General features: G+C 35.5%; 1 protein-coding gene and 1 long non-coding RNA gene across 3 annotated transcripts in view; one reads left to right on the forward strand and one right to left on the reverse strand.

Moving 5' to 3' along the window:
* LOC122844129 (F-actin-uncapping protein LRRC16A) overlaps nt 1–1,248 on the reverse strand; it is a 30,288-nt gene extending 29,040 nt beyond the window's left edge. Inside the window, exons 1-2 of one of the 2 annotated variants that reach the window (XM_044139321.1) lie at nt 997–1,248; nt 793–889 (exon numbers count right to left, since the gene is read on the reverse strand). In XM_044139321.1, coding sequence (XP_043995256.1) covers nt 793–832 — 40 coding nt within the window. In that variant the 5' untranslated portion in view covers nt 833–889; nt 997–1,248. Of the gene's footprint in view, nt 1–792 lie in introns of both variants that reach the window. The other variant, XM_044139320.1, reaches the window with a different exon arrangement.
* LOC122844131 lies at nt 831–4,699 on the forward strand. Its single transcript, XR_006372816.1, has 3 exons — nt 831–953; nt 3,646–3,876; nt 3,950–4,699. It is a non-coding gene; the product is annotated as an uncharacterized LOC122844131 (long non-coding RNA).
* Nucleotides 4,700–23,918: the final 19,219 nt, after the last annotated feature.

Genomic DNA, 23,918 nt, shown 5'->3' on the forward strand with positions numbered 1-23,918 from the left:
ATAGGAAGATTCATTCAACAAGAAGTGGGCTAAAACTTCAGATCCCAACATCTTTAGTGCAATGTTATGCAATTCCACAGGACAAACTTATGTTTAACTACTATCAAGAGGAAAATGTTTGTGTTACTTTTTGCTGCAAATTTGCAATGATTTACTGTTCTTTTTGAGACTCAATCATCCAGGCAGTCTGTGTTGATAATATCTCACAATCCAAAGGAATTTCACAGGGCACACCCCTTTCCCAAAGCCCTTGCTTCACTCCTTCAGATAAGGAAGTTGGAGAGGAGAAACTTTTAGGTAGCCAGCCAAACCCTGAGGGTATGAAAACAACTTTTCAATAAAAGGCAGAAAAAGTTGAACCCCCCCCCCCCAAAAAAAACCCCCGTAAAACAAGGATTTTTTTTCTCTAGTTTATAATCGCAGTATTCTTCATCTTTTGAATGTAATGTTATGATTTGTGTTTATTAATATTTGACACTAAACAACATGCATATCCTATTTTATTTTTCTCATTCTGTTCATCATGAGTTTCTGGTAACTGTTTTAAACCTAAACGCATTTGGTTCTCATAAATGCATAACATTTCAACATTATTAATTTATATTTATATTTTAAGTTTTGACCGAGAGAAAATATTTAACTTTAGAACAAAGTAAAACTTTAAAGAAATTTGCTATTATTTGTCAATAATTTCTGTAACTCTTGATGTTTTGGGTGAGAAAGCTAACACAACCCTCACTCTAATTAAGTGACGTTTAAGTGTGGCAGTGTGGCTCACGAAGTTCAACTTACCGAACAGCTCGTTGGAAATGTTTGTTTTCTCCTCCGTCATGATTTCTTCTGTCGAGGTAAATACCGAACTTCAGGCGGGTGACGAAGAAAATAGAAGCTAGACAAAAGTAGAAGAAAAGTAGCCGAAGACGGACCTTCAACCAAAGTCGGCTGTAAACGGCGTAAGCCCCGTTTTCTTTGGTTACCTGTCGACACCCTGCTTACCTAATAACTGCTCCTGTTCGCTATCATCCCTGCAAGACTGATACTCACAACGCAATTCACATTTGAATTACAACAGTGAGAAGAAGTTTAAAAGGGGTGAAAACGTACATGAAATATGCTTTTCATATCAGACTTGTATGAAAAAGTGTCGACAGTCGGCGCGTGTAAGAAAACAAATCACGCAGACACACTTCTTCACTCTTGCAAACTTCAGGGAGACCTCTCCTTTCTTTTTCCGTCCACTCGGTTTGTTTATGCTGATAAGAATGGAAGAACAGGAACACCTGGCGGTCATTTCTGTGCATGACAAGATATTATGGAACAGACAAGACGAATCCTTTACTCTCTAACAGTGGAAAAATTCAAATTGAATGTGTTTGGGGCCTTCTTTTGTCAGAACTGTCAAAAATTTTATTTGTGGAAGGTTCATAGTCAGACACTAATTCACAATATATTAGAGTGCATATAGGTGAATTTCTTTTAAATAATGTATGTATTTTCCAGTATACTAGGTTTATTTCTAACAACTATTTCTTTGATCATGGTTTATAAATTTTAGATTTTTTATGTTCTTAAATTATACATATATTTGCTTTTTATGCCATTTATGTATTAATTTGGTTTGTACCATAATTTTAAGGCAAAACCATAGAATTCTGTAAAATATTGTGGACGTTATGGTGCTGTTTGTCTTTCTTGACAATCACAGTCGCAGTATATTTATTTGTAGATACATGTAGGGCTGTTAAGTGGAACAGCAAGAAGATTCTGTGTTTGAACTCTGCATGTTTGTGTGTTTTTGTCAGTGCATACATGGGTTGTTTTCTCCTGCTTTCGTCTGTGGTTCAAAACCATGCATGTTGAGAAATTGAGACGTGGGTCATTCATGTTTGTTTGCGCAGTTTTTGTGTTACTTTGTAATGGTGTGATGATCTGCCCAGATTGAACCAACTGAGTGCCAGATGTAGACACCGGTCCATTGTGTTCCTGTAAACTTTGAGAAGGAATAGAATAGTCTTGACTGTTGACATGTATACATACAAATATTGTCTGGATTACATTTAATCACAAGATGGAGAGAAAGTGCATAGGCTTTTCCTTCAAGAGTAGGTACAGTCCAACTGCACTTTTAGCTTAAAATTTAAAGAAAAATAATACTTAACTGAATGAAACATCATTCAGTTAAAGAAAAATAACTGAGTGATTTATTTATTATTTATTTACATCATTATTTATACACAATTCTGTTACATAAAATGGATGAATTTAATTTATTTTCAAAAAATTTAATGACAAAAGAGATGAGGTTTCTGTTATGCATTATCAGTGTTTCTTAAACAGTTGTATTTTATATCTAACAGGACTGTCTAATAAAATGAAAGCGTTCTCTTAAACTTGACAGAGTGTATTGCAGCACTGTTGTGTACCTTGTGCTCATCTACTTGGTGTGTCTGACTGATTTAATCACTAGATGGCGACAAAGTGTTGAAAATAATCTGTGCTCACTTGAACACCAAAATCTGGTTTTGGGTTCATCAGTGCAGTTATTCTTGCATTATTAATACCAGAGAAGCAGTTTTAAACACAAAATGTTACCCAAGAGTTTGCAGACGTTACAAACACTGATCCCATCTTTCACTGACATAACTAAAGTTAATAGTGTACAGAGAAAAGAGATGTTTCCTTTGATTGTTTGTGGTTTAGTTCTATTGACTCTGCTAATGTTAAGTCTCTCAATACAAATATCTTCACCTTCCTTTTTGCCTAAATAAATTTTTGCCAAAAAAACAGAAAATAAAAGAAAAACAACCTCCTTTTTATTGCTGAAAGCTAATTTGAAAAATAAAATCCTGTTTATTTACTTCATTTGACTTCAGACCTTGAAACTGTAAGAAAGTTGAAAGCCCAGACAGCAGAGTGCGTAGGAGCATTAACAGTCAAGGTCAGCTGAAGATCAAGAAAATAGTGATTTCTTATGTTCTGACAAAAGCAAACAGCACTGAAGCAAAACATCTGCTGTATTCTGTTTAAAGCAACAAACAAGGATTTGATAGTAAATGACTTCACATAATTACTAATCACAAGAGAAAGAAAAGCTTTAATATAAAAGCTTTTCTTTCTCTTGTGATTATACATTTTCTCAGAAAAATTATGCTCAAATATGTAAGCATATGTGAACAACAGTTATAGGACATTGATCGGAAGTTCCATGGCTTACTGATGGTTTTTGTGTGTTTATAACAAAATTTTGATTTTCAAAATTTGGAACTCAAGATGATGTTAGGAAACATCCCTTTTTGACCACTGCAGGTGTTTTTCTTTTTCCTTTCATTTTCATATGTGTGACTCATTTCAGAATTTTGATTTTAACTGGTATTGTTGGGAACTGGGCTTTTGGGACTGTTGTCTGCTGCTTTCTTTTAGTTGACCACTAGATGGAGGATGGAGACAACAATTACCTGGAGGGTGGGCCTGACTCCTGCACCTTCACACACCTGTAGCTTGTTTGCTGCAATCAGTGTTGAGAATAAGAGGAGCAGTCTGCCAGCACTTTAGTGCCTGAGTGTTAACCTAACTGGGTACCTTGAGCCACTCTGAGCTTGTCTCTGAGAAATCTCTAGCTAAAGCTTTTCTTTGTTCTGTTTCTAGAAATTCCCCTGTGTTGCCCAAGAATCCAACATCCTCAAGCAAACGCTCATGGAAACATCTTCTGGTTTTCTTCATCCACTGCTGGCAATGAACCACTGCCTGTGAGTCTACCTGTCTGCCCTCCAATGCAAGCCAAGACCTTCTGTCAGCTCTGAGCTCCCTCTTTAGGACCAACCTAACCCCAGTCCCTACAGTAATTTCTCCCCTGGTGAATTCTTCTCCATCAATCCAGTAAGCTACCCAGTCTGTCATTAGTTTCCCAATATGCCATACATATCTCATCTCTGCTTTCATCTCTCCCTAGTGTCCCTGCAAGCCTGGTTCACTGACCGATAGTCAAGAACCCCTCTTTCTGTCATTTTTCTTACTTGTAAAATAGATCACCTTTATCTGATTTCCAAGTTTCCCTGGTGTGTTCTGTATGAGGCATCTTGCCTCCAACATGACAGGTTATTTCTATAATGGGATTTCTGCAAACTTCCCTCCAGTTAGTAGGTATTGTTTCTCACAAATGACTCATCCTCATCATGGGTAACGCATTCTTGAATGGTTCTTGAGTTACTGGCAGCTTGGATGTTAAAGAATGAGTGTAAAAGTATTCAGCTGAATAATAGGAAGCCCTTTTCAAGAAACCAGATGCATGGGTGCAACATTTCCTGTCCCTTGCAAAATATTTGCATTCAAATAACACCAGTTGCTTGCTGTGCTGGACAGAAGACACAATCCAACTTTGTGTCTCAGTCAAAGCTTCGATGCAATCATTGGTGTGATGCCCCATGTGCTATTTTCCTTACTGGAAAATTCCATAGCACTACCTTGTGACGGCATTCCCCATTTCTTCCCTACTTCCTGTAAGAAAAAAAAGAACCTTTATTCAAAAGGCTGGTTGGGAGGAAGACCTACAAAGCACAGGATCCACGGTCTTGCAGAAGTGTCCCTGCCCTTGGGACTTTTTGTTTTTTTGTATTTTGAGATGGGAGGCAGTCTGTTTTTCAAAAGACTTGGGGGATGGTGGTAAAGAAAAAAAAATCATGTTACAACCTTGCTGTAGGGACTTTCTGTAGACAAATGCAAGGTACTGCATACTTATAAAACAGAAGAAAAATTAGGCATATTCAGAAATTCTCCAGGGTTTTGGTTTCTTATGTTGTTTAGAGATGGTAAATATTTACAAACATTTGACACAAGTGTTCCACAGAGAGAAACATAAGAGCCTCTTGTTTTCAAATGTTAATATCTAAATAGAAACAGTTCAAATGGACAAATATGGCACAGAAAACTGAAACACAACAAAAAAACTATGCTTGTCAATTTTATGAAACCTAAAGACTACTTTATCCTTAGTTTTCCCAATATTTTTGTTAAATGATTGAAATGACTGGTAAAACTCTTTCTTTTTTTTGTTTCTTTTTTCTATTTTTTTTTCTCTTTCTAATTTCCTGGACATTTTCTCAAACTCTGTAGTGTATAAGTGTATGACTGTTGAGATGAATAATCATAATGGTCACCAATGTAGTTACGGTTTAAAAATCACCTTACGTCAAAGAGTAGACAAGTGCATGACATTGACTTAGACCGCAGCTTAGTCATTTAATTTGGTAAGAGGACACTTAGCTGTTTGGTTAATCATTATGTTTTTACTATTACGTGTTAGTGAGATCTACACTATGATTCACTTATTTTCATAACACTTTCTGCTGTAAGACCCTATTTGATGTGAATGAGGTCAGCAGGAGTTTTACAATGTGGTTGTGCAGAAAATGAATGGTTTGGCATTAGCCTGTCTGTCCTTTTCACTTTCTATGCTTTTTCATAGGCTCCAAATTCCCACAGGACTGACACACAATCCCTGAAGTGAATAGGCAAAGAAACGGATGGAGTAATCCATGATTAGATTCACTGTGTATTGGCTTTTATTAGCTCATATACAACCAAAGAGACTGACGAATATATTGCTCAGATGTTAGTTTTGGGAAAAGTAGCAATAGTTTGTGGTAAACCTCAAAGATCAAATCCCCTCTATTAGTGAATTACATTCTTCCCACTGGGTTGCATGTTTAAAACCATTGTGTCCGTCATTGGGTCTCAGATGTCAATAAACTTTACAGTTGTGATCAGACATTTACCTAAACTCAGCATGGGTATAATTATTTCTTTGAATGGTGAAAAAAAGAGAGATAATTGCAGGACAATTATCTATAATTCTCATACACACATTAGACACTTTCTTTGGTACACTTTGCAAGTAAGGGTTGAATCCGCGTTTCCTGTCACAACTGCCTTAATCATTTTTAATGAAAATTCTGCTACCCATGATGCTAATCTTCTATTGCACAACATGTCAATTTTACTGGTTTGGTGAATGTGGAGGCGTATGGTGGCTGTGGAGAACAGTTAACTCAGTGATGTTTAAGTCATCAATTTGAGTGAATTTTCAGCCTTGTAATAAATATATATTACCTTATAATGAGCACACAGTGGTGCTACAATGACATTTTCAGCAATACATACACTACTCAAATACGCTGTAAAATTTAAATAATGCTCAGTTGATACTAAATTGATGCAGAAATGCCAGGAAAATATCCCCCACACTACCACAGCACAACCAGAACCCAAAATCATTGATGCAAGGCAGGATGGATTAATGCTTTCCTGATGTTTATACTAAATTCTAACCCTGTCATCTGAGTACTGCAGCTAAAGCTGAGACCTATTGGACCAGGTAATAGTTTTCCAGTCTTTGGTCCATTTTGCAGTTTGTGAGAATTGTAGTTTAGTTTCCTGTTGCTTAGCTATTGGTGTGGCACCTGGTGTGGTTCTCTGCTGCTGTAGTCGATCTGCTTCAGCGTTCGAAATACTTTGCTGCTAATGTTTTTGTGTCTTTAAAGATCTTCTTGTTTTTCTTTTTTTTCTTTTAGGATGTGTCACTAAAGTAGGGCTTTTAAAATGTCCCAGTAAAACTTCCAGCTTCTCCACCCAATCCCACAGCTTTCAAATGGAGATAATTTCTTAAACACAACACTCTGGCACAAAACAAGATTGTGTTTTTTCATATGTCTGTCTCTATATGTCACCTCTGGGTTTTCCCTTGTACACCAAAACAGAAAGACATTTGAATTATGTTTATAAACCTTTGTATTCCATGACTTGTAAACTGCAGTGGCATTGCAGGACATATCCGGTTCACAGGATTTTGTGTTCAAGCAGGTTTGAAATTAGAGGTGATGTTTTTGCATAGACAGGGCACAGATGAAATATATGCACATAGGAAGTGTTGATAAGTTCAAGGTTAGTGAAGGTTTAAAAATAACTGGACAACTACAGTTCAACATTTCTTTCCATATCTTCAGAAAGAAAAATAACAGACTTAAAGAGGGCTAAAAAAAATTAATGTGGATGAATTGTACTTGATATTTCTCCTGCTAGAACATGAAGTGAAGTCTTATGTCTTAGTTGCTTATTGTTAATTCTGGTCAATCTTACAGTAGAAGTAGCTGCTTTAAAAAGTCTATTTTTAGGGAAGTTGGGTTGGCATTAGTGGATACACATACACTCATTTGACTGACAAAATTTGGATGTCTAATTGCCCAGATAAGGCCCTTCAAAGTTACTTTTCAGCAGAACAATCTAAGATTATCAGTCATGTTTTTTTACTTCCTGTAAATGTGTACCATCCAACAGTGGGCTCATTCACAATTTGGACAAGGTTGCAAAAGAGGGGAACAGGCTTTAGAGGAAAAGCTTTGCTCCCAACAAAGTAGATCACACAGGAAGCAAAACACAGGTCAAAAAAATAAAGCAAATAGAACTCTGCATTTTCTGCACATGAAAATATTATAACTAAGGAATTTGTTTTACTTGTATGCCTAAAAACAAAATAGCGTTTGTTACTTGCATTTAAAAGCTGTTTTAATTTATTTTATTGATGTGGTCCATGTCTGTACAACTAAGGAAGGCAATGATTCACTTCTCATGCATGACATTGCCAGGTGGATAGCATCTTTAGTTTTCATTTCCTCAATGAACATATTTTGTCCAAATAAAGACAAAGACTAGGTCAACACACGTGTTTGAATTTAGTTTTTCTTTTCTTTTTTTTAATAAATTTTACAAACTGGAGGAAACTTCCTGGTATTTTTTTAGAAGTTCATTTATTTATTTAGGAAGTCATTCAGAGTTAGCTCAATATGAGAACTGTTAAAAGCAGACACATTTAAGAGTGAAATTTGGATGACATGCCTTTGTGAAATGATTTAGAATGCAGAGAAATTATAAAAGAGCTTTTTGTGGCCATACCAAAACACCTGGTGCCTGCGAGCTTCAACCAAGCAATCCATATTGTCACACAAAAAGAAAACTAAAAACAACATACACTTGTACATGGGATTCAGTAGACACTAGTCTTCCTGTGGAGTAGGGCTTCTAGCTGTGGAGAGATGTGGCCTCTTCATAATTGCACAGGCAGCCTGGATACTGAAATTGAGTTTTTAAGCCTGCTTTTTTTAATCCAAAATTTGTGATGCTGTCAAATAAAATTGTTATAATCTGATGTGTCAGGGTCCAACTGAGACAGTTGCCAGAGCAGAGCTGTGTCACAAAAGAAATGTAGTCTCCATTAGCTAATTATACTTTTGATCTGATGAAATGACGAAAAGTGCAAAGCAACAAATTCTTTCTGACATCAATAGCAGTCCTATTGGATTTTAATGTTGAAATTGGTGTAAAACGTCAGATTTTACAACTCACTAGTAGATTAGAGTGAGTCATATTTAAAGACAGACATTTGTGCCATCATTGATAAATAAACTGTTTTGTTTTCTTTACTGTGGAGTATTTCTGATAGCAATATTGCATTGTTGGAGCTTACAAGCAGCTTCAATCTGCTTTGACAAAATTTACTAGGTCTGTTTTTAACTGCTTTGTTGGGTACAAGTGTTACTACAGTAACAGATTACTATAGTAACCTGATAGATTTAGGTTATAACCAAATGCATCTCTTGACAGTGTCTCCTTGTGTATGTTGAACTGGATTTGCATTGTGTAAATATGGTGTCTGTGCTGGCATCAAAGGAAATGTGGGTTGGGTTTTTCTACTTTTAATATTTTAAGAGCTGTGGATGAACATTAGCAACAAAAATATAAATATAGAAGGTTCCCAAACTCTGGAAAGAATCTATAATTATTCTGGTGGTAAAAAGAAACAAACAAAAAAATAAAATTCAAAAGAGTCATTGGCTTTGATATCTATTGTTATGAAATGGCATTTAGAGGAGTGTTTGCTTGAGCATTTTAAGGGGGCAAAAAGCCAATAGACTGTTTTTTTATTTGGGTATTTTATTTAAGCTTTAAATACGTGCAAGAATTTGTTGACATCTATGTTGGCACCTTCATGACACCTTTTTGTTGGCTTGACAAAATTGATTTTAGACTATTCAACATGTAGGCCAATTTCAGTAAGGGTAAACTGCAAATTGTGTCATCTCCCTCCTTTGTACATTTTATACACAAATATGTACATTTTCATGTACATTTTATACACAAATAACCACAAGAGTGCCTATAAAAACAAGGACTTCCTCAAGTTTATAGACAACACTGTTTTTAGCTAGTCTGCTGCTCATGGTGGAGAGATTAAACATGGAGATATTCTTCCCAACTTTTTGAAGTGTTGTGATGAACATTACATAAATACCTTGCACCCTACTGAACCAACAAAAATCAAGAATTTAATGGAAACTCTGGATGATCTTCTGGCTTATTATTTTTGTCTATTGTAACGTCTCTGATCTGAAAAATTTAATTTCAACAGAAATGGCAAAAAGCATTTTAGCACCCTCCACAATTAATGGTAGCCTTCACAATCTCACAATTACCCTAAATAAACAGTCAAAATAACACTGAAATGGTTCATCAGACACAAAGTCAACATTTTCTTTGGGTATTTTGGTAACCAGAAAAAAATCTTGAAAGCAAACCTTAAAACTAAAAACGTTGGATTTTCCTGCAGTTTTCTTTTTTGACAAAAGACACATTTATTTTCCACTTCTTTAACAGAAGTGGCATTAAGTGTTTCTAGCATGCTGGCTAAGCATTTTAGGTGAACTGAGTTGACTTTAGGTAAGAAACAAGAGCAGGAAATAAAAAGTCACATGCTCAGAAGATACTACATAAAACCTGCTTTTGTGTTGGTAGGTTTACAACACAGAATGCAAAAATACCCTGGGGTATAAAGAAAATGAAACCAAAATTCCTCTTTCACTTTTGGCTTTGAGGCATTACCTTGTCCATGAAAAACACCTAGTCTTTAAGCTAATCATTAGGTTCTAGTGTTTGCTGCTTAGGTGTACCACACACATAACCATAAAATGAAAGTCGTTACAAATGAGACGTCATTGTCAGTCATTTTGTCTGTTTCACCTCCTGCTTGGACTTTTTTCCACAGTCCAGAGACTAAAAATGTGTACAGCTTTTATTGAAGATGGTTTAAAACTAGTTAAATCAATGTAATGTATCTGTTTTATTTGAAACTTAATTTTCTATCATATTATTGTCGCCTTCCAAAAGTAATTGAATCAGTCATTTTGTGCCAAACATGACTTTTGTGGAAAAGATGACAGACAAAATAAAATCATTTTTGGCAAAACATGACCTAGGTTAATATTTTCAGAAAGTGACAAATTATGTATATGTTTGAAATAAACTAACAAACTAAACTAAAATATTTATGTCTGGCTTTGTTGTACTGCTTACATTTAGTTTATAAAATCTCTGTGATCTCACTTTACTTGGAAATTCTGCTGCTTCACTTTGGATGCACACATATTGAAACTGATGACCCAGAACACCATGTCCCCTCTGGCCTTGGAATGAAGCAAAATAAGCTACACAGAGTTCACTGAGACAGAGGTATCCAGGAATCCCTTCTGATTCTGTTACCTATTTGACTCTCTTTTGCATAAGTGGAAACAAAATGGGTACATGGATGGTTACTTTTGTATGCCAAGAAAGAATTTTCATGCAGAGTTGATTTCTTTTCTCCTAAAATAACTCCATTCTTTAAAATGTTACATTCTTAACTTGTTGAGCTGATTCCTCGTTGGGCTGGCTGTCAAGTAATTTTCCGCTTTTAAAAGCTGTCAAGCTTCTAAGTTATTTATGAGGCAAAGTTTTGCATAATTATTTGGTGGAAAGAAAATCTGGAACTGATAAGCAATTTGTAAGCACTCTAAGAGTAATTGTAGCTAATGGTGCTAAAATGAGCATGTTTCTCTGGTTTTAGGGAATCTGTACTTTATTCCATCATCTGTCATACTTTCAATTGTGCTGAATGTAGTAATTATTCTTTAAAATACAGTTGGGGATTTATAAAACTCATACTTTGTTTATTTCTTCTTGCCTAATTCAATATATTGTATGTTGTCTTGTGACTTGGAAGAAATACTACCTCCCTTTTAGGCTTACTCATATATGTACTTTAATGACTTTCATTTTACTGTGTGGCAAAGTTTGACTGATCAGACCTTATTAAAAAAATGAAAGAAAATATTTTAACACAATGAACAAACTTTAGAAGAATGAAAGTTCTCTATATCATATTTATGATTAGTTTTTTTTTTTCATTTTCTTTTTTTTTCAGAAAACGTAGATAACAAACTTGTTTACCTGTACTGGTAAAATAAGGAATTAGTCAATAATCCTGTGACCTACATGGTGACAGTTATGAAATAAAAAAATAACATAACAGCATCAATACCAGAGTGGGAAGTCACTGAGAAGAAGAGGAAACATTTACTGGCCATGAAATCATTATAAATATGAGTGTTTGCTAACTACACGTGCCATATGTGACTAAGCATTTGTCTGTATGAAATGTGAACTGTTACTAATAGAGTATTTTTTAGAATTATGCAGCTCAAAATTATTCAAAATTATCATCACTCAAAAAGTGAGTGAAGAGAGTGTTCTTTTTCATTTCTATTATTATTTCACTCATATAAAAGAAATACAGAAAACTGTACCATTTGTAATATTTAACAAAATAAATATCTTAAATTAAAAAACAGCAATCACAAAAACTGAAGAGTTATTGTACTGTGAAGAGATTTGTGGCTGATTCAGAACAAAGATGGGTTTGTACAGAGAAAGACATAATGAGGAAGGTTTCTGTTAGAAAAAGTCATTGGATTAAGAGAGCAGCTGTTAAAATGTCCTTACAAAACAGCAAACAGTTATTTCAAGCTGCTGGTGCCTCTGGAAACTCAAGGTGGAGGATCCTCCAGAGGCTTGTGGTGCATGAACCTATTATTTGGCCACCACTACCTAGAGCTCACAAGCAGAAACGGTGGCAGTGGGCCCAGCTGAACATAAAGATTAATTTTCAAACAGACTTGTTCACTGATGACTGCTGTGCAACCCTGGATGGTCCAGATGGATGCAGTAGTGGATTGGTGGTGAATGGCCACCACATCCCAACATGGCTGTGATGTCAGCAAGGAGGTGGTGGGGTCATTTTTTGGGGCCAAAATCATGGAGAGAGAATCATTTATCAGCCTGAAGGTGTGAAAATGACCTCAGCAAAGTAGATGGACTTTCTGACTGATCACTTTCTTTCATGGTTCAAAAAGAAGAGCCGTACCTTTAGAAGCAAAATCATCTTCATGCATGGCAATGCATCATCTCATGCTGCAAGGAATACCACTGTCATTGGCTGCTATGGACATAAAAGGGGAGAATCTCATGGTGTGGTCACCATCCTCCTCTGACCTCTGACCTCAACCCTATTGAGAACCTTTGGAGTTTTGTCAAGCAGAAGATCTGAGGGTGGAATGCAGTTCTTATCAAAACAACAGCTCTGGGATTCTGACATCCTGCAAAGAAATTCAAGCAGAAACTTTCCACAAACTCACAAGTTCAATGGATGTAAGAATTGTGCTGTGATATCAAAGAAGGTTCTATGTTAACATGTAACTCAGTCTGTTAAGATGTTTTTGATTGAAATAGTGAGGCTGGTGTAGGTAGTTTACAGTTAGGAAGCAGTTCTTCTGGTCAGAAACATGCTTCAGGATATTCCTGTTTCCTTTTCTCTGAAATCGTTCTACTTCCTTTAACAGTAAGGTGGTTTACAAGAAGTGCTGAGGAGATGGAATGTAAACAGGTTTAAAGTTCAGAAAGAGGAAAGAGAAATTAAAAATAGCTAAAAAAATGTCTCTAATCATAAGCAGTAGCTTTGTTACTGGTTTGATTCCTAATCTAATTAAGCATTTGTGGAGTGTGTTGATCAAACAAGTTGAGGAAGTCCATCACAATTCAATGTAAAATGTTGCTGCCAGATAACACAGGTCCCCTTAAAGTCCTACTGAGTTTGAAAGTCTTTAAAAGCAGGGCAAAAAGTCCATGATATTTCAACTTTTAAATGTGCAGAAAGCTAATAATAAACATATTTTTTTTCCCATTAAATACAAAGAAAGTGCATTTAATAACTTTAATTTCTCAAATTATTTTTTGTGAACTTGTAAGAAAATGCAAGGAAAGGGTGACTATTTTTATGTAGCTGATTTCATAAGCTGGATATTACAACAGGAAAACCTTGGTCAAAAATACCAATGTATCTCTTGTACTGGAAAATTATTATAAGGTAATATGTGCTAGTTCTATTAATATATGTTAATTCTAAATTTTTGCATATTCCCACCAAGTAAAGCAGTTTGGGTTACATGTATTAGGTTGGGAGTTGTTTTCCTACAGCTGCATGAGAACCAGACTATCTCTCCCCTTGTTTTGAATCCCTTGCCCTTGGTAGAAAACTCATGTCTTTTCTCTGCCTGGCAGAACTTTTTCATTCAGAACTGCTTCATTATTGAATGTCTTACAAGCTCTCTGTATTGTGCACAGCATGTGAATAAACCTGATTGAGTGATTTCACCTGCCAGTGGTCAGTAATAATTTTTCCACAACATTCTGTAGTCAAAATAATTTAAAACCAAAATACTTAACATGACCTCAATTCATTTATTTTAAAAAGAAAAGGTAAAATGATTCCTACCCTTGCTTTTTTTCTGACATATTATTACAGCTGTAAGTTTGATTTTGACACATAGACTTCATCTAGAACTTAACATCAAATTAATGAAGGATGGTTTTCAATTATACATGCTTATTGGACAAAATCTTGTCTTTTTTGTTATTCTGTTCCTTATAAGATTGTAAAATATAATTGTTTTTAATCAGCGTTGCAATGGTAATGTCGAGAGACGTGGTTTCCACATTATGGCTCTATAAGTTTCTGAGACTGGAAACATTTCTCAAGAGTTGTATTTATTTTTCTTGTCACTAAGAGAAAGGTATAGTAGGCTTTTTTCACCCAACTGAGGGATGGTGTGCAGTACCAAACAGCTATGGTAAGTCCTACATTTACCTGGCATTCCATTGAATAGGAATGGAAAGGGAAGAGATGACAGAGGGCAAAATTACACATGGAAAACTGGAGCAGAATTGCATTACATAGTAACAAGGTGAAGAAAAAAACTCACTGATGATATAAGCATAATAATATATAAAGAATTTACCAACATAAAAGAAAAGGAAAACAGATTTTAAAAGCAGGACTCTCAACATTATACACCAGTTGTGACCAACGAGTTGACTGACAGAAACATGATACTGGTATATCACAAGATCAGAATGACAGAAAGCTGACTTTAATTAGTCATTGGACTTTTCTTTGAAATGCACTGTCATAGATAAAGAGGTCTAAAGACATTATCTTCTCACCAGTTCTGTTCTGCTGCTTTCTTTTGTTTAACAAGAAACCTTTTTTACACGACAGAAAAGGCTTCTTTTCTTTCTACAAAGCCTTCCAGAAAGATGAGTCAGTCTCTGTTCCAGTTAAAAGCTGACATTTCCCACCAACATCCGGAAGAATCAGCTGGAAAAAATAAACATGACCTGGCTTCACAGGAGCAAATGCTATGTTGTTGTGAAACCCTTATTTTAACATTTTCCTCAGTTCTTTCATATTTTACTGGCAGTAGTGCAATGTGTTATGTAATACACAATAAAATTTCTGCATGGGTCTGTTTGCCTGGTGATACCGGAACAAGTCCTGTTGAAGTCATTATTTGTAAAAAAGCTAAATGGATATGTTAGTCATTCAGGTAATAAAATATTTCCAAATCTATTACTTCTCTTATGGTTCATTTTTAGGATTTTATGATCAATGCTATAATCTGATATTACTCAAAAAATACAATTTTATAATTTGGCTAGTGACCATAACATAGACCTCTGTCAATCTTATAAAACTCTTTCTAAGTTTAATTTTCTATTTTTGTCATGGTTGGTGGTGATGGGGTGGTAATGTATCTTTTCTGCCCTGGTCTTCCTGATTTTCAGCTGGCGGTGGACAGTGATGGCCGACACACATCACTTACTTAAACTACCTCAGAGAAAAGACTTTAAAATACTTTTGTTAGTTTACAAATCACTGAAAGGCACCAAAATAAATTAGTAACCTGTTGTTGTTGTTTTCATTGTTGTATCGACCTTCCAGGCCACTCAGGACTTTGGGTTCTGGTCTGCTCTGCATCCATAGAACCAGAACAACAACAAACACGTCTATATACATAAGAAAAAAACAAGGACGAAAGACAAGACCAATTCTGATTGAAAAATTAGGGGTGTATTTTTTATTTAATTACTTTTTCTCAACCCACTACATTCGTAATTGGTGACTGGATGATGTTTTTATGATGTAAAGCACTATGAAATTCCTTGTTACTGACATTTGCTATACAAATAAACTTGATTTGATTTTGGTCATTACCAAAATATTGGCTGATTTATTGTGTAGAGATCACAGTTTCCTTGAACAAAATGACACAAACATTAAGAAATACAAAAATAATAACATTTCAACATTTTTGTATTATATTTGATACATTTTAGGTTTATGCACACTAACATGAATTATTTATTGTAAAACTTATTTTTTTTACTACTGTCAGTTGTATTTTTTTTAATTACCTTTTCATACTGTTATCTGGTTTTTGAAATCAACGTATAACAACTGCATTGAATCTCTTCATACTGCACCCGGGGCATACTAATAATCTTCCAACATATCAAACTATCTAACTTCAAAAATACTGTGTCAAATTTGAAGAAACATTTGGAGTTGCAGCATAGCACAGTGAAACTGCCCAAGCGAGAACACCAGGTGGTCCGAAGCAGAAAGCTTCAGTTGAAATGCAGGGGGACTCCCACAACCCTAACAGTAGTGGAGAGTTGAAGTTGGTCAGACAGAAGAAATGCTGCCCTTACATGGTTAACTCTCCCTTGTCATTTTAAGTTGAGACAATGGTGGTTGATCAAACAATGTGTTCTGGTCGCACCATAGATTTTATTAAAGCCTTTTCTCATTCAGGCTGTGAGTCACTCTTATTTCCAGTTAAAAGGTCTGTCCTGAGGTTTAAACGTGACAGCTGAATGAGCAGGAACAACGGAGCTGTGCAACAGATGTAATCTTTTTGCAGGCATGGACTTTGGAAGCATCCCTTTGTGCAGGGTTATGCAATTAATTCAAAGTTGATGATGATGCCCCTCAGTCAGCGGCCTTTTCATAAACTAGCTTAGCAAACCGGAAGCTTCAGTTGTTTCTGATCCCAAAGCTTGTTTAAGCAATAACTATCTGAGTAATCACCCAGATAACAGACATGGGGAAAAAAAACTTTCAGTTTCTTTATGTCGCTTATCTTTATTATCTCAACAACTTTATCTTACAGAAATGTCATTTTTTAAAATTTTATCTGTTTGCTCCTGCGCTTGGAGATCAAATGAAGTCATGCAATAAAAATTTAATCATGTAGTGACCTTTTTGTAACTAACTAATGCCAGTGAGTTGTTTCTTAGTAATCCTACCTTATAGCAACATACTGACATGAAAAAAGCTTCCAACTTTCATAAGTCACAGGAAAATGCCAAATAATCGAATATCTTAGCAACCACATTATTTTGGAGGACTTTTGGCTCACATTTTGTTTTACATAACTGCTGCAGTTCATTGAGATTTGTCGATAATGTTTCTCTACACAGCTCTGTTAAACTCTGTAACCACAAAGTTACAGCTTGGTTCCCTCCACCACCATGCTTAACATTTGGTGTGAGGTTTGTACTGTTATGTTGCTTTTGGTTAGCATTAAGGTCATCATTGACATAAAGCTGGTTAATCAACTTTGAATGAAAAAAAATCTTGTTGCGTTTCTAAAGCGAGATGACAGTAAATGCTGAAAACCCCTGTCATAGCATTATCAAAAACTATTGCAGCTTCTTTAGTTTCCTTCTCATTTCCCTGATGTCTTATCGTAGTTGTTCTGAGAAATCTTCTGTATTTTCATCACAAGGTTAGTAAGAGGCACCAAAACGTTTTGTCAAAAAATCTTTGATTGCATTATTAGCTTTTTTTAAATAAAATTTTTATTTATGTCCAAATACCATGTGACTTCTCATAAAATTTAAATTTTTGCCTATTAATTTATGATTCAGTACGATGAATATTTGGTGAACTAAAAATGACTAATGAATATGCATTGCGTGAATTTGGGTACTAATGATTCAGATAAAACCCTTGTCTCCAGGGGAAGTCATGTTCATGCAATTCACATTTAACATTCATAATCATTTGCAGAAAATGACTGCTGATTCCAGATTGAAATAGACTCTAAAGATTCTAATTAAATTCTGTATGACACAGGGTTTGATGAAATGTTTGTTTACCTAATAAAAAAAAAACTTAGACAATTTTGTATTCAAAAGAACTTCATACAATCATCTTAGTCACTCTAGGAGACTAGGTGCTTTTTGAAAACGTGACTGAGACTGAGACTGACTTGCTTATACTGAAAGTCACTAACCCAACCAAAAAGGAATATTATAGTAAATGATGTATGCTTGGTGCATGATTGTCTTTGCTGTAAATCACCGAGAAGCCATACCATAAAAAAAAAAAAAACATATCAAAATATTTAGTGTCAGTAGTTGAATTTGAAAGTTCTTAGTTGTCTTTGATGTAAACATGGCTTTACATGGTAAATCCTTGAGAGAATAAATTAAGTATTATTATTTTGTGGTTAATCTAAGAGGCATAATTCCTGTTGTTTTATATAATTAGTTTAAGTTTAATTAAGCAGCTCTTTCTTGTATCAATTTCTGCAATATGACAGAAATCAATATGTTTGATTTGATTAATAAATTTGTGGATTTTCCCAGTGTCACTTGTTGGGCTCATCCATTTAGCATGTTCCTTTTCCATGTTCCATTTCATTCTGACATATAACAATGAAAAAAAAACAGTTGATGCTCCTGTATCTAATCTAATAATTGACTGTTAGTTTGCATAGTGAAGTCAATTGATGCTTTATTAAAAATACATTATCTCTAGTTCTTTTGTATATTTGTATGTATACACACACATACATATGCATATGCACCATATACATGTGCATATGCACATGTATATTGAAGTTATTATATATACATATAATAAATGCTGAAGGGGAATTCAATGTCAATGCCAATGTCATTGTCCCTGAACTTCCAAAACTGTCTGTCCTGCAAACATTGAAAAAAAACATTTTATGACACCTCATTTGTGCAGGGATAAATAATTGGAATATACTCCAGGCTGTCCCACACATCCTAGTAAATATGATCATTTTCTACCATAGTTTAACAACAACTGGGCAGATTGGTTAAAATAAAGCAAATTTACTCAATCAAAGTGCCGTACCGTATGGAGACTGAGTAAATAAATACTCTACATGAGATAGCTATAGACCAGATCAGCAAGTATAAATATCTATGAATATGCATAAAGTAATCAGTATACCTTACTATCTAATGTTACATCAATAATGGGCATTTTTCTAAAATCCATAAAGATGTGCTTAAAATATGTTGATCTAAGACTGCAAAGGTTTCATCTCAAAATTAAAAATATAGAAAAATCACATTCTAAGTTGGAGTTCATTTTTTTAGGACAGAAGCATCTTTGAACAGTCTGGTACACTAGAGTCCTGAGCTCTCTTCAACTCATTCTATAGGACTTAAATCTGGGAGCTAAGTTGGCCATGAAGTGAGGTTGATTTGGATCAAGTAATATTTCATATTTCAATATTCTATATGTTTTGAATCATTATCCTACTTTCCTAGCACCACACCCAAAAATGTGTTAGCATGCAGACAGCATTTGGTGTATTTCATGGAAACTTGGTAAGCACATGATGGCACTCTCTGCTACAGTTTTCTACCAGTAAGCTTTGGAGACATTTTCACCTCTATTGCATCCACCTCACTGTGTGTAGGAAGAACATAAACTTGGATCCAACCATGTGGCTATTGGGTGAGAGACATGGGTTTCTGCGTCATGTTTTCATATCTGCCAGCCTGAATGGAGAGGTGTGTGTATGTATATCTGTGTTGTTACTATTGTACTCACATTTGTCTATGCCAGAGTTTCATGAAGAAAACCCAACATTACACATCATATTTACACTACGGGACAAAAGAAGAAGGGTTGCTAATTAAAAGTTTATAAAATGTTATATTCTTCATGTAGCTCTTAGAAGTGGAAATATTTGCACCACAGATTTTGTGAAAAACATTTTTTTATGCATCTTTACCAAAGGTGCCAGTAAATGTATAAATGGGTAATTGTGAATTTGATTGTAAAACAGTTCATTGGCCAGTAAGATGTAGAATTGCTGAGTAAACGTAGTATATCACAAGTCATGTGAAACTGTTCAGTGACCTTTGCCTCATGAGCTAAAACGATATCTACGGGACACCATGCATCTGTATTTTAAATAAAGGAAGTGACAAACATCCAATTTTCATGCTGGCAAATGCAGCACAAGATTACTGCAGAGAGCCTTTTTGCCCCTTTAAAATTCAGCTATACTTTATGCATGTTGCTTAGCTTCAAAGAGGAAGTAGGACTAGTTAAGAGTCAAAGCACAAAACACCTTTTGAGTAGATTTTAAATGCTTTAACAAGTCAAGTGGCTGCAGTTTTTGGAGAAGTGAGGGTCAACTATTGTGACTTTCTTAAAAGTGATGTTAGTTGTTTGTTCAAAGAAATTATTTTAACATGACATTTAAAGCAAAGTGGTGATCTGAAGTTCTCCAGTGAAACAAGGAAACACATCAGCTTTGGTTCTGTTAAGCTTCAAACATTGACCTTTAACTAACCAACTGACATTTTAAAATGTTCATTTTGCTAGATGTGGATTGAGCACTTCCCAGGAGATAACATATTTATAAGGAAGCCCAAGCAAATGTTTATTTCTGTTTTCTTCATGATTTCTGCAACACGTGCTAAAACATTTTGAGAAATTAAATTTTATTTGATTGTGTAAATTATTCTGAGATATAATCAATAATTTACAAAATGCAAAGGAAAGTTCACTCTCCAACTCATATTTGGAGAAGACATGAGACCTTGACTAATACTTATCAGATTCTGACCAAGCCTTGGGGAAAAGGTTTTCATTACAACATGACATTGTCCTTAAATGGTGATCCTACAGTTGCTAGATCATAACCAAATATTTATCACTATGAAGCAGGAATTATTAAATGTTTATTTACTTGTGAACTATTTCAACAAAATATTTTTTATAATAGTGCAATAGCTTCTGAACTGAAAGCACCAGTGTTTTTAGAACACTGAGACCTTGAGGTAGACCTCTGCAACTCCAGACAGAAAAACGGTCTTATCAATATATATTTATTTATTAATGTTTTTCCCCTCCAGGGGGTCTTTTGTGGGCTCTAGTGTCCCTTATATGACAGTAGGCTGACAGGAAGGGGGGGAAGACATGCGGCAAATGTCGCCGGGTCCAGGAATCGAACTCGCGACGGCCGTGTCAAGAACTCAAGGCCTCCAAATGTGGGTTGCGCTATCCCCTACGCCACCACAGCACGCCCCCATCAATATATTTTTAACTGTTTCCCTCTGAGATATAAATAAAGGGCAGTAAAAAATGGAACCTACTTTTTCCACACAGCTATATAAGCCTAAAGGGAACAAACACTCGTCTGTGGTCTGATTTATGGCGTAATGCATGTGAACTGTCATTGCTGGGTTGGAAGAGTGAGCAGAGGCACGAGGAGACATAATCACAAGGTGACAGGCTGACCTTCTATTTGTAACCTTTTTCCTTTATGTCACTATCTTCTTCTTGCAAGCTCTTTTTTCTTGCCTCAGCATGCATGGCATCTGGTATAGAGGCAAGAATGACTTTGCAAATTTGCAGTTTGGTTCTAAGTTCCATTGACAGAACTGAAGGACATCAGACACCTGTGCAAGATGAAAACAGTTTGTGCCACCGCAGAAAGTCAACTTTGAGGCTGACTTATACAAAGGTTGTGCAGAGGTTTTCCCATCCACTGTACTGAGGAATGGGAACCACAGGTCCTGACACCCAGAGGCGACATATCAAAACTGGGTGTTATTTCTTTCTAAACTTTCCTTAAGATTAAAGACTGATTTTATAATTACGAAACATGGAATAAACATTGATGGAAATTTTGAGTGTATAACTAAGACTCCCCAGAAACTTTAATATACCAGTATTCTTATTAAGAGTCTTATTAAAATGTATTTAATAAGACTCAAGATTAGTCTATAATTGTGGTTGACACTGTTTGTTGGGGGAGAGTCATCCATTACACTTGCAACAGGTTCTAACAGACATTTAATAATTTAAGACACTGTTACCCAATCTTGTTGTCATGAAATGCTTTAGGCATTTTCCTCTTTCAAAAGTTCAATTCAAAAGAATGGATTATTTCAACAACCAGGCAAGTTCTACAGAAGCTTCATAATTACTAAACATTTGCTTTAAGCCATATTGATGGTGAAATATTTTTTATTGATCTCTGGAACGGCACTAAACTGACATTCTCTGTATAACATCCTTGTGCTTGCTGACCTGCAACCTCATGTCCTACTAGGAGCAAAGTTTTGTTTCAGAACCACCTTTGGTCCTTGTGGCATTGATGCTACAAGGTCTCAAAAACATTCCTTGGAAATTTTGGTACATGCTGACATGTATAAAAATCTGGTACATGTATGTACATATATGCTCCCAGATATATGTTCCAGGAACATTTTATAGATGTTCAGTAGCTCCATAGAGCAATTGATGTTCAGTGAACACTGTCATATTCAAAAAAACAGTTTTAAATTGTTAGCATGGTACGTTGCCTTGCTTGAAATAGTCATCAGAAAATGAGAATGTTGTGGTCAGATGTGGTCATAAACAATACTAAGATAGGTTGAGGCATTTAAAAATGTTCAACTGGCAATTTGAGATCAAAAGTGTAATAAGTACATGTTCTCCCCACCAATACACCACCACCAAAGCCTGAAGTGTTGATACAAGGCAAAATGGACCATAAACTCATGTTGAATGTTGTAGCAGAGATAGAGGTTTGTCAAATCTGGCAAAGTTTCACAAATTTGTTGTCTAATTTCGGTAAAGCAGTGAGAGCTGAAGTCTTGATTTTCTGTTCTTATTTTGACAAGAGCGGCACCAAGTGTGACCTTCTTCTTCCATCATCCATTTTCTTCAAGATTTGATGTAAATTGTCTTTAGAGATGGTATTTTGCATACTTTGATTCTGGGAAGTGGTTATATGAACTGCTGTTGCCTCTCAATCATCTCAAACTTCCCTTTTTCCTTTAACCACAATTAATTTTCATTCTACACCTCTACCATTCATTGGATATTTTCTAATGTTTGGGCAGTCTTCCGTAATTGATTGTATGAGAAAATTCTAGTAAATGAGTTGTTTCTGAGGTACAGAATAACATATCTCATGCCGCATTAAGAGTCACTTCAATCCCCTTTCTAATGATCTGCTTGAACTCTAGAAAATTTTGTCGACTATGTCTAGAAAAAACGATGCATTGAATTGCAGAGTCATTATTTGGGTAAATAGACTGAAACAGTGTTCCAAATAAAGTGGGTGGAGAGTGTATAAAGTGATTCTGTTCCCTCTTTAATCAGGAACTGTGCCTTAGTCACAAAGTGAGTGTAAAGAGGCTAAATTATTTTGTTGTGTAAAGCAGCAGTTCCTTTGAATGGTGACAAAAATATTCCTACACTTTTTTTCTTTGCAACATAGTTATAACGCATGACTGTTACATCTCAGTGCCCTTTGATGTTGCAGTGTAAATCCCTATGTTGTGATCTTGTGGGTAGTGTCAGAGCATAGAGGTGTAAGAAACCACAGAGGTTAGTGCTTGATCATGTGAGCAAAACAATCTGATGTAGGTCTCAGAGAACAAGTTCCTCTTGTAAAGCCTTAAAAAGTCTCCATCTTTCATTTGTACATAATCACATGTCATATTACATGCAGCCAAGATCAGTTTATTGTTTTAAAAGCTGCCGGTCCAAGGAAACCTGGCTGACTGCACTGTGTCTCTGACTTTGCAGCCACTAAAGCTCTTGGTCGATCATGTAACAACAGTTCAGATTCATTGACATCATGATGTTAACTTTGAGGTTATTTGAGGTTCATACTGAATACACAGGTTGTGAAGGCATTAACAGGAAGAATTAACAGGAAGAAACCGACAGCAGAACCTTGCCCAGTTTGATCAGCTGACTCAGGGTAGGAGAAGACAAATATAGGATTAAGGAAATCTCACAATAGATTTGGATTTGTTATGTTAGTTTTGTCTTTAGCCCAAATGAGGTTCGCCCACATGCTCTTGGGCGAAGGTCAAACATTACACAGACAACCTAGTCTAATCCAAGCCAGATGCTTTCTGAATGGGGTTTGCTCATTCTTTTTAAAGCATTCATGTTTTTCCCCATGCACTTCAATGTCCTCACACTTGCCCAGAATCATGGTAAATTAAGCATTAGTGACAGGTATTGAAACAAAGCCTTAACACAACACAAACAGAGACAGGAATAAACACTTGGCACTTGGAGTTATGCATTTGAAAGGTGTGACCCAGGTAAATTGAAACTTAGCACACTTGTGCTAAGTTTCAATTTCAGCTAAATTTGAAATCTTGTATGTGAGGAACAGAAATCAAAACAGGCTGAGAAGAATTAACACTGAGCTAAAGAAGAGCAAGGAACCGTAGAGAACCAACGAAGAAAGAAAACCATAAGTGAAAAATATGACAAGACCCACATAGTTTTCTTTTAGAAATGGCATGAATGAATTTAGATTTCTTTAACCCAGTTTAATAATTTA

The sequence above is a fragment of the Gambusia affinis genome, linkage group LG14, assembly GCF_019740435.1.
Source record: "Gambusia affinis linkage group LG14, SWU_Gaff_1.0, whole genome shotgun sequence".
Classification (NCBI taxonomy): Eukaryota; Metazoa; Chordata; class Actinopteri; order Cyprinodontiformes; family Poeciliidae; genus Gambusia; species Gambusia affinis.